This window comes from Centroberyx gerrardi, chromosome 8, assembly GCF_048128805.1.
Source record: "Centroberyx gerrardi isolate f3 chromosome 8, fCenGer3.hap1.cur.20231027, whole genome shotgun sequence".
In the NCBI taxonomy this organism is placed as follows: Eukaryota; Metazoa; Chordata; class Actinopteri; order Beryciformes; family Berycidae; genus Centroberyx; species Centroberyx gerrardi.
Window position 1 is genome coordinate 14,961,914 of NC_136004.1, and position 12,378 is coordinate 14,974,291.

The following is a 12,378-nucleotide window of genomic DNA, read 5'->3' on the forward strand; positions in this document are numbered from 1 at the left end:
CACTGTTGTCTGCGGCAGGAAATAGATAGAGACAGACCTCTCTCTGCCCTGGAGGCCCACAATCGATCACTTCCTGTGGCACAAGTGACCACTGACACTCTGTCAGCTTCCTGGCAGCCCAATTGGATCCATACGCTGCTAACGTGGCCCCTGGATCACAGGTCAAACACACACGCACACACACACACACACACACACACACACACACGCACACACACGTCTTATTCGAACACTGGCCCAGCATATTGCCTCCGTCATGTCTTGATACGATATCGCCTAACACGCTCCACAAACCTTTTCGCAGCATGCTATATCAAATGTGAACACAGTCATTTGGCCATTGTAAAGTGACATGAAGAGGCTCTAGGAATCGATTGGGCAACACTGGAGGAGTAATTGAAGTGGATCGCAACTGCTATCATCGCCGATCTCCACGAGGGTGATTGCAAGTAACAAGAGGATAGAGAGAGGAGAATGAGAATGAGAGTACCGCAGATAAAGATGAGTGGTCAGAAGAAGAGCATTGAAGAAGCGTACGACTGCTCAACCCTCCACTGCTCATTTCTCTGCCTCTGATGCGTAGCGTGCTCACCTCAGTAACAGGTTGTCAAAGGAGTCACAGCTGAAGTTACAAAGAGGAGAGAGAGAGAGAGATACAGATACAGAGAAAGATATGTTTGGGGGGGGGGGAAGAAGCAGGGAGGGTGTGTGCGAGTTTGTGCCTGTGTCGCCCGGTATGCTTATTTGTGTATTTGTTATTGAAAGAGAGACGGGCAGACAGAGAGACAGACAGACAGAGACAGACAGACAGAGAGAGAGAAAGGGAGAAAGAGAGAGAGCAAGGAGGAGGTCACAGAGTTTCAGATGAGGAGGAAAGCTATCGCGTTGCACCAGCGCCCACACTTCCTCCCCACTGTTATCTCAGCCCTTCTCTCTCATCCCACCTTAGACCGGGCTCGCCGGTCGCACCAGGCACTCCGGCTCCTGAGGATAAGGAGGGAGAGAGGGAGACAGGAAGGACACCTGAGGGGAATCGATGCCTGAGATATCCGGGCTTTACTTACAGGGAGAGGAGGGAGGGAGGAGAGGAGAGGGAGAAGCGAGAAGGAGTTCAGGGAAAGGAGAATCAATATATCGCTGGAGTTTGTTGTTTTGCCCTCTGAAATGATAGATTAGATATTTACTTGATCTTTCTTGGTTTTGTGTTGTTTTTGAGTTGAGTAACGAACGGCGCATTCCTACTGATATGATATCATCGGTCACATGTGGAAAACTTCATCACATGCTCTGTGGAGCAGATGGCATTCAGTGTCATTCAACTTGAGACTTAAGTGAATGACATCACCACATTTGGGTTGGTGTAGAGGCGGACATCACAAGACAGGGACAGAGACAGACACAGAAACTTTTTTTTTTTTTTTTTTCCTCCAGCTTTTATTTTGTCTAAACGGAAGCTCTGGCTTTGCATATTTTCACTTCCTTTTTGAGGAAATGTCCCGGTGCCAAAGCCAAATAAACACCAGAGGAGTTTGTATAGCATTGCCTTCAACCTCACATTCTTTACATACTTTTACTGATTTATGTCTAAAAAGCTCACAGCCCAAAACTTATACCTATTGCCATCTTCTCAAAACTCTTCTGTACACAACCAACCCTCTTCTTCAGTGGATTGTTGATATGAGTTGATATGACATGAATATCCAACAAGTTTCACAACACATACTGTTAAAACATAGTACAGGGACAACACTCCTGCAGCCATTCCTAGACAGCCCTATATAGCTATTATCAAAGCCATTTTTTCCGTATTCCTACCTGTCTGCATGCACTCCCTCCTCCATCCTGCAGCCCTCCACTGAGTGGCACCATTCTGTGGGGCTGTCAACGCTACCTCGCCACCCACAGGGCTCCACTGCCCCACCGCCAACCCCCCCCACCCCCGTCCCTGCCCTCCCTGCGGCCGGCAGCATCACAGTGGGCACAGGGCCTGGCTCTCTCTGGGCGGCCACTTTGGGCTGCCACCCCCAGGCCCCGAAACACTTCCCCAGAGCAGGGGCAGAAGGGCCAGGCCTCCCCGGCGTTGACTGGCTGCCCGGAGCCCCGGACAGTGGGCAGCAGTGTGCGAGAACTGGCTCCAAGCCCCCCGACCACTCAGACCCTCTCCCAGCCTCGGGCACATGAAAGAGCCCCCTGTGCCATAAACGCACGGGCTGCAGACAGAGAGCAGACTCTCTCTCGCCCCGGCTCGCACACACACAGAGATAGGCACGCAGACACAAACATACAAGCACACACACATGCAAGAACACACACACACACGTACATTACGCATGCACAGGTGTGCGCACACACACACACACACACACACTGACATAGATTCCAGACATAGACACTCAAACAGATTATATACTCAGACACATACTTAGATGGTGCATTTAGTATCTTGTTTATGCAGCGTAGACAAATACATACTTGTAAACACATGAAAACACATCTATCTCTCTGGAGTCAGCCATCTTGGGGTCCGACTAATTTACGGCAATTGGCTCTAATGAGTGTTACCTCTCCAGCCAGTACACTCAGTGGGCTTAATTTAGGATGACTGTTTGTGTGTGTGTGTGTGTGCATTGCCCTGTGAGGGAAGGTTGGATGCGGGGGTTCCAGAGGGGAAGGGCCCCAGGGCTAAAGGTCAAACATGGAGCAGGTCATCAGGCACAGGAAGTAAAACAACAGAACTCCCCCGACAACACTCACACACTCACACACACATACTTGGCTGGAAGAAGATTTAAAAAAAAAAATGAAATGACATCTTCCTGCATATACCTGTTCTCCCGCATCAAGTCAGCTGCAGCTGAAATAAGGGGTCTTTTTGTTTCCACGACAAAGCATTCCTCTCTCCAATCAACAGCATTGGGGTGAGAAAATGTGCGAGTGAAATTAACAGCAGGAAAATAATGAGGCCCACAGGGTAGCTCGTCACCCCTGCACCCCTCCTCTAATTCCCTGTTTCCCACCTTCTACCGTCTCCTCCTTTTACCACAGCGAGCGGCGCTCCTCTGTGTTATATGTTCAGCGCCGTGAGACCTCACCTGAAAAGGGCTCACTAAGCTCTCACCTTCTGCGTGCTTTATTTTTTTCTCTCTTTTGTCTTCTAAACTTCTTTCTTGTTTTTCGCATGCTTTTCACTTGGCTCATTTTGCTCTATCACCTCACTCTATAGGGTTTGTTTTTTTTCCTACATAGAAAGTGTTGGTCTTAATGCTTTGTCTAGGTTCCTTTCGTTTCTCTCCTGTTTCCGTTACAGCGCACAGTGTGAGCCTTAGTGCCACGACAAATGTACATCCACCTCAAATGAATGAAAACGAAGTTATTTTTGACTTTCTGGCCACTAACTCTGGCCTTGCAAAGTAACATCCACTTTTTTTTTTTTTTTTTTTCAGTCGGTGGATATATCACTTTCCACTTGTGGTTTTTCAGCATAAACAGGAACATACAGAGCAGGAGCATACCCAGCCATTACAGTGCTGTACTGTAGTGTAATCACTAGCTCGCAGAAGAGAAGAAATCAAAACTGCCATATATTTTAAGGCACCAATGACTAAAATTGTCATAATTAAAACATCGCTCATTCAATTCCATAGGTTAGCTTTCGACCGCTTACTTTGGTCCACTTTGATTCAAACAATGAACAGAGAAATGTTTGCAGCTTTCCCAGTCTGCTGCCTCCTGTTCCTACTGTACAATGAGGGCACACTGAAAGAGCATGATAAGTGGGGTTTTGAGGGGAGAGAAGAGCATAGCATATATTAGAGGTGGAACAAAGCCTCTTTTGTCGTAATGCCCCTCTTAACAGCTTCTTTGGCTGTGAGGCAGAGTTCAGGCCCAGGTCTTGGGCTCCTCCACTTATTCCTTTTGCGTAAGCCCATCTCTTCCTGCTTGGCCTCTGACAATGGGATAAGTGTTTGTCTGAAGACAAATCGTGCTGCTCAGTAGCTGACTGACGTGTATGTGTGTGTGTGTGTGTGTGTGTGTGTGTCCTTTTGTGCTTCTGTGCCCGTGTGTGTGTGTGTGTATCCGTGTGTCCATGTTTGGTTTGCTAACCAGCAGTTCTTGGTGCCTGTCTCTCCGCTCCTCCTCTTCCTCCACCTCCTCCTCCCCCCAGGGAAGCACAGGCAGGCAGGAGGTGGGAAGCAGAAGCGAAGCCATTGTGAAGGGGAAGCCACTGGCCTCTTCCTGTTATGAGAGGAAATGCATACAAATGTGCTTCCTGTGCGTCCGCCCCCTCTCTCCTCCCTCCTCCCCTCCCTCCCCTCTCACCCATGTGGCAGAGAATCAGCCGCTATCCCCTCTCTCCTCTTGTCCTTCTGTTTATCCCTAGCATTTTTCTTTTTTTTTTTTTTTTTCCTTGCCTGAGGAGGTGTGACTGGTCAATTCTTTAGAGCTGATCCTGATAAACATGTTTGTGCTTTGAGTCTATCTTGCATGTGTTTATGGGAAGGCTCTGCATGTTGGGAAATGAGGGTTCCAGCCTCTAACCAGTTCATATAAACACACCCTACAAGCATGCAATGACAGTCAGTTTGAATGTCAAGTGTCCCATTATACCATGATATAGCTTAAGTCTTCTCTCTAAGATTGCCAAAAAGTGTGACAACAAAAACCATGTGTGTGCGTACACGTGCGTGTGCGTGTGTGTGTGTGTGTGTGTGTGGGTGTGTGGGTGGGTGAAGATGGGTTTCACACCCTGGTTCCCAATTTACTGTGAAAAGATACAGCTGGGTTCACACTCACGCACTTACCAGGGTTTTTACACTGATCTCCCTCACCAGAACGCATAGCGGCAAAGGTGCTGTAACGGTCATGCTCTGTTATTAGCATACTGGTGTATCTAACAGCACCCACTGACCAAGGAAATGAAAACTACACCCACACTGAGATACGGGTGGTTTACAGTGGGTCTTTTTGGATAGACAACAATAACAGGGGCCTCATTTAGGAAAATATTATATATTTTCAATCCAAACATCACACATTTTGTGAACCTGATTTACAGTTGCTTGAAGGCCTTTAAATTACAAATTAGAACTGTATAACTGTTCAGTGTTCAGTTCCTTTCCATAAAAATATCCAAAACAATGACACACAGTCGAGTAAAGCTTTTCATGTTTTGACACAGCAGTGTGCTGCTTACAGAATGCCATGAGCTCAATATCACAATATCTTATTATGCCGGCACATCTCTCTCTGGCCTGCAGACACTTTCTCACATATAGTTTTGATCATAAGCATTTTGTACTAACAAAGGCAGCCAGGTCTGCACTGCCAGGCGTCTCTGTAAATGCGTGTGGATCAGTTGTACCATTCATATCAAATGTTGTTATGGGGACTTAGTTAGATTGTAGATCAGCAGCTTAATAAATATAGGTGCAGAGCAGTAGTTTACAGCCGCTGTAAATAGAGAGAGATGTTTTGAGCTTGCACAGGAAAGGCCCGTGGTGACATCACCAGCATGAATGTCGATGAGCTAATTGGGTCACATGACGGCATCATGTGAAGCCATGAAGTCACGACAGAGTTACCTCAAGCAGTGAAACTGCTCCAGTGAACATTAAAATTGCATAGTGGAGGTACGTTTTTTCTGACACATTAGCACATCCCACAAGATGTTTGCGTCAGTATTTACCGTCAAGACAGTACAAGCCAACTGTGTGTTACTTTTGAATGCGTGCCTGTGTATGTGCGTGTGTGTACGTGTTTGTTTTCAAGCATGCATGCACTGTGTATCTGTGTGTGTTTATGGATGTATGTGCATAGTGTTGTTAGTATATGTGATTGTGAGGTAGCGGGTTGTATGTGTCAGAGTGAGGTGTGGGGGCGGGGTGTGATATTTATGTGGGTGTTATTGTTTGGTCAGTTTATGCATTTCATAATCACATTCATTCTCTTCCTGTGGAGTTGTTAAAGTCAGCCTATGTGTGAATTACAATATGCGGGAATGCTTGTGCAGTTCCTCATTTAAAGTGGAAGAATCAGGACAACTTTGATCGGATTCTGTTCTTCCCTTTTTACATGTTGAAATGAGAAGCAGGGAGTGAGTGTCTATGTACATGTTTGCAAGTACTTAATGTGTTTGATTTTTGTTGTCTCTCTCAGAGAAAAAGATAGAGCTCGTTACCTTACCCTGCGGTGTTTGTGTGTGCGTGTGTATGTGTGTGCCTGCGTGTGTCTGCCAGTGGTCCGGTAATGTGTGGGCGATCAGAGAGAGCAGAGCCAGCATGTGGGCCTCCCCTTTGAGACTGGTAGCTCAGGACCCTGGGGACGCACACCCAGCACGCCATGTGTGCCACGTGCCACCTTTTGAAACATTAATGGCCCCAGCAGAGTGAGTGGGTGATAACAGAGCTGGGCCGGCGGCTAGCTGTGTCCTGTGTGTCTGCCCCCGGTGCCCCTGGCGTACAAACTCCCCTCAAGAGTCCGCCTGGCTCCTGGGGAAGACAACACTCTACATGTCCTGTTCCTGAACAGCCTGTTTTGACCTTCTGTCCTATAGTCCCGTCGTCTTGTTTACTTCGTCATGTACGGGCCTGGCTGCAGCTCTGCTATTGTAGGCTGGCAGACCCCTTTAGGGTGCTTACATTTCAGTTTTGGATGGTACCGCTTAGAGTGGGTTGGATATGACAATTAATCTTATTGTCACAAGCTGCCTTTTGATCTTAAGGCGTAAGAATGAGGCTTGTTTTTTCACATTTCGGTATGACTGTGTAAATGTCAGCATGGTATTTAGAGCCCAGGGGAGCTTTTTCTCCTTATGGCGTCGGTGAATCAGATGCGTGTTTGTGCCGAGGTATAGAACCTGACGTTACACACACCGGTTTGTCAGGAGTTAGAAACGTGGTTCCTGTCTCTGGTTTCATCCTCTGTTGTCTGTAGCCATTGCTTGCCATCCGATAGCGAGCTCGCCGTGGCTTAGTGACATCATTGGCAAACTTTCGAGGAGAAGCTGGGACAGGGTACGGTAGTTCATCTAAGGTTTACCCACTCTCAATAGAGAGAGGGAGACAGAGAGAGAGAGAGACGGGGTGGAGGTGGGGGATAGTTTGATATTCAATTTCTCTGGTGCATCCTGGGAGATATCATTTCAGGAAATCCAAAACTATCTATCAATATCCATTCAACCCTATCTCCTCTTTCAAGCCTCAAAGCTGCACAGCCACTAAGGAGCTCAGAGAGAATGTGAAGGGCAATGGATGTATGATGGATTTATGCTATTGATATATTCAATTATCTCTTCAGTAATACTTTGACCCAGAGATCAGTGCTTGAAAAGCTTTCTTTGTAAATCTCTAGTAAAAGGTAGAAACACACACAAGTTGTTTTACGGTTTTACACTTTACAGTTATTACATTCAGAGCATGTTTAACTGCGTGTTGTTCAGAGGTTTTGGTTTTTGTATTTTTTGGCCCGTTTAGGTGTCAGGAGAGAATAGACAAAGATCCAGTTAATCAACAAACTGAGATCATTAGCTACCAGCTGGGCACAGTTCTGGCAATATCTCCTCTCTGTCAAAAGCTTCCTCCATACAAATCTCTACTGTGAATACACAGAGTCAGAGAAGAAAAGAAAGAAATGTCGATAAAAAAGCAATGTTGATCAGAGAGGGAAGCTGGCAGTGATCTTTTTTTTTTCTCATTTTCCCATACAGCCAAAGAGCTTGCACACACTGCTTGGAAAAAGAACCAGGTGCAGCTCACTGGAATTAACTCACTTTCACTGCTCTAGTTTTGATCCAAACAATAGAGGAATAGAGGCTGCTCTATTTTGACAATGTGGGCACTTGTATGCCTGTGTTATTAAAGGTACTGGCCAAGGTGTTGGGCCTCACACACACATGCACACACACACACACACACACACACACACACACGAACACAGAGAGAAAGAGAGAAAGTGAGAGAAAGAGAAAGGCCCCCATTAGAGAAGACAATTTTTGTGGTTTAAGTTAAAGGAGCATTTTCACTGTTGTGCACTGACACACAGCTTCAAGCACAGTCAGGGAAACCACCCGTTATTTATATCGATGGTTTGTCATTTACCCTGAGAGGTGGTTAATTGGTTTACACAACAGATGAACAATGGCTATTAATGTCACCATGAGAAAACAGTGCATCTCAGCTGTATTTCTGAGATTAAAATAGAATGAGCTATTTGTATGTCTATTGCACAAAACAGGGTGTGAGAGAGAGAGTGCACACTCAGATCATATGAAAGGGCCAATTACAAGTCACGTATGTTCCATCTTGAACTTCAGCGTGCTTTGATGTACAAGCAGTAACTGATCTGCTTTACCGTTATCTCTCTGAGACAGATTATTTTCAGTTCCTTAAATGCATGCCCAGCTTCTTTTTTTCTTCTTTCCTGGTATAGTGGATGGACTGTTACAGTAACCTTTCAGTCGGAGGGTGCTGAACCAACAGCAGACCTCACTTTGCAGATATTCTTTTTATGCTGTTTCCCCGAGAACTCTTGATTCACGAGAGAAAAACTTCTGATTATGCCAGATTCATTTTTTCATCACTCGCTGTAGAAAAAATGTCTAGGATGATGGAGTTTTTTTTTTATCATAATTAATTGAGTACTACAAGTCAGAAAAAAACAGGTTGATTTGATTGTAGTTGCATCATAAAAAAGATTTCAGTCATCTGTATGAATATAAAAACTTCCCCCATCCCTGGCTGTGAATAAAGAAAAGTCTTATGAATAAAATGTGTTCACCTTAGCTAATCTTTATCCTCTTTTTTTTTCTTCATCTCATCCCTTTATCCCTCTCTCCTTAGGTGACATTTACAAAGCGAAAGTTTGGCCTGATGAAGAAGGCGTACGAGCTAAGCGTGCTGTGTGACTGTGAGATTGCCCTGATCATCTTCAACAGCACCAACAAGCTGTTCCAGTATGCCAGCACAGACATGGACAAGGTCCTGCTTAAATACACCGAGTACAACGAGCCCCACGAGAGCAGGACCAACTCGGACATTGTGGAGGTAAGTTACAGGAAAGCACAGACGGCACGCACGCACACGAGCACAGCTAATGCGCACACGCAAGGGAAAACACATGCACACAAAAACACACTCATGCAAACACATGCGGGCAGACAGATGTGTGCTGCATTTTTGACTCATTCAGCAACCCTCACTTCTCTCTTTGCGTCTTTACCAACATAATGTAAGAGACAGCCGCTCCAATAGTTTGCCTGCCCTCCCCAAAGGTTCAGTCCTAATATCAATCACTCTCAGAAAGGTATTTAAGACTTACATCACTTAGATAGTGGCAGTAGCTTAAGTAGCGAACCTCACCTCCTTGTGCAATTTTTTTGAGGCAATGTACAATATTACATTTACAGTATATTAATGGTGCAAAATCATTGAGGACAACATGGACTACAAGCAAAAAAATAAATCTAATTAAAATGAGTCTGTTTGTCGAAAGATTTCTCATTAAAATTGCCTCCATGTGTTGCTCGTACATTGTGCCTTTATAGAGGGATCATCGATCTGGACCTTCCAGACTGTCCCCTGTGGCATGTAGCCCGTGGCTGCTGCCCTTGGTGTCTTGTTGTCATTGATGTGTCTCTTAGAGTAGCATGTTGATCTGAGTTGCTTCGGACGCACATGTCATAAGCCTGGCTCAAGGCGACGTTAAACAGCGCTGTCAGGCCAGCCAGTAGGCAGGTAGCTAAAGCAGGTGCTGACGCTGAGCGGACACCCTCAAGGATCCTTAAGCTCGCAACGTGACCCTGTTATGCAACAGTTACTATGGAGATCTGACAAACCTGGTGGGCCACACACACACACATGCATGCATGCATAGTTTATCCCTCTTTCTCTCTCACACACACACACACAAACAGATGTACAAATGCACACTCACACCACACTCGCTGATTAAATGTAGAGATGCTTTTTTCATAAGAACTCTTTGGGAAACAGGCGCACACAAACAATACATGGGCAAACAAGCTCTTGTCATGTCAAGGTGGGTTACAATGTAAAGCACTTGATTTCACTTAAGCTGGAGATAAAAAACACCATAAATGAATACACCGCACCATCATGTAAACTTTACAGTGTTATTCATGCTTTGTTGTTGTCATTATTGCCTTCACTCCACAACCATATCCATTTGGTGTGGTCAAATATCTAGTGTGTTAATGTAGCCCATACATCAAGTGATACAGCACTCATCATATGGCTAACCTTAATGATGAAAACAAAGTGAACACATGCTGGGTGCATTATAATGGAAAGCATTTAGAAAGACAAATAAATCCTAGGCCCACTAGACACAGCATAACAGCTTATTCAATTTTGCAGTACTGTGTATGCTCTCATTTCTTCTCTATAATTCATATTGTTGAGGCTTTTTCAGATTATTGGTGTAGCCGAGGCTATAACTTTGTAAGCTTGGAGTATTTTTTTTTTTTTTTATACACATGAAATCACTTTTTGCCGTAGTTGTAATCTGTTGTGCAACTCTAAAACATAATCAGTAAAAAATACATAATCAGTAAAGCTATTTACATCCATGCTGTGTCCCCAAAGCTTATTTTAATTCTGATTACACACCCATGTGAATCGCCACAGCTTGTACTTTGCGAATTAATCATATCCAAGTATATCATGAGGGATAAAAAAGAATTCTCTATGCATTATATCATTTACATTAACCCATTTAGCATACACTCATATCCCTAGTGTACCTAAGTACTGGTATCCTTTATGCACAAAGCCCTTCAGCCCCTGTCGCCTGTAGTCAGTGTATTAGCCTGCCCGAGCTGAGCCCATGAAGAGAGTTGTCACATGTTTCAGCAAGTGCCTGTGACGAGAGCTCCCTGCTTTGAAGCTCTCTCTCTCTCACTGTGTCTCTCCATTAGGGAGCGAAGGATGGCTAACGTGTAAACAGCCGTGTCAGGGGAAGACGCTAAAGAGCCTAGTGGGGGAGAGTGCTGCGGAGCACTACCTACCCTGTGATCCCCGGCGGACTCGGGCTCCGCTCTCTCTGAGCAACTCGCAGCGGGAGAAATCGATCTGAAGAGGCCTTCAGCCTTAGCTGCGGCGTGCTAACGGGATTGGCCACAGGGCTGACACTAGCACGTTTAGTGTGGGTGGAAGGAGGGTGTGCGGAGAGGGAGGGGGAGCAAGGGGAACGGGGGGTCGGATCTCTCCTGCGGAGCCTTGTGTGCCGCTGCTAGGCTACGTCACAGGTGCAGGAACGTGGGTGGGTTGTTGAGTTGGGAGGGGGGGCGGGGGGGTGGATGGAGGGCAGGAGCAAAGCGGACTTCCTGTTGAGATGGCAGGATGGGGAGGAGGACAAGAACAGGACGAAGGGCTGGATTTGGGGGTGGGTGCAAAGTCCAGGGTCCCCAGAGAGCAACAAAGAGACACACAATACGACAGCTGATTTATCACATATAATATCAAATTTCAAATTTGTATATCAGAAACCCCTTGTCTTCAGAAAGGCACGCATCTCTCTCTCTTTCTCTCTCTCTCTCTCTCTCTCTCTCTCTCTCCCTCTCGCTCCCTCTCTCTCTCTCTCTCTCTCTCTCTCTCTCTCTCTCTGTGTTGCTGCTGTGCCTGGAGGTGTAGTGGGAGGAGAGGCAGAGGTAGGGGAGCGGAGCTCAGAGTGTGGGCGGCTGGCATAGAGGCCTGCTACATTAGCAATAAAGCTCTATGTAATTAGCATGTCTTTGGTTGATAATTAGCGTTGTTGAGAGAGTGGCACTGAGAGCGTTGCACAGCCTCTCTAGCTACAGCATGTTTACAAGAGGCTGGAGGGCTTTTCTCTCTCGCTCTCTCTCTCACTCTATTTCTGTCTTTCTCTTTTTTATCCTGTTTTTCATTGAGCATATCTCCTCGTTTTCCATTATTTCAAAACTCTTTGTCTATGTATGGGTGTATGGATGTGCATGAGAGATAAAGAGAGTAGTAGAGATAAACAGAGAGAAAGGCACAGAGAGAGAGAGAGAGCGAGGTGTGGTAAAGAAGGTCTTGATGACTCACTTGAAAACCGTCTCAGCTGAGGATGACACTTCCACAAATATCTGTGAAAGCAAAAGACCAAGAAACCAATGCCACCCTCCTCCAAGCCCAAGTGGTAACACAAGAGAAGCATTGCTAATCAAGATGGCTGCAAAATTATTGTTGTCACATTCACAATGTATAGCACACAGAAACCCACAATAATAGGAACATAAATCCAACGACAATTCAATATACATATTCAAATTGGGAAGATATGTTCTCTAGTGTTTTGAATGCTTTCACTGAAACCAATTCCATGTATACTGTCACGTAGGATATGGCACGGTGTGTAAAC

General features: G+C 45.6%; 1 protein-coding gene across 2 annotated transcripts in view; it reads left to right on the plus strand.

The window, feature by feature from the left end:
• Window positions 1–12,378, plus strand: part of mef2cb (myocyte enhancer factor 2cb) — a 61,904-nt gene that overhangs the window by 24,782 nt on the left and 24,744 nt on the right. For both annotated transcript variants that reach the window (XM_071899813.2, XM_078285056.1), the window contains exon 3: window positions 8,838–9,041. In XM_071899813.2, coding sequence (XP_071755914.1) covers window positions 8,838–9,041 — 204 coding nt within the window. The remainder of the gene's footprint in view (window positions 1–8,837; window positions 9,042–12,378) is intronic.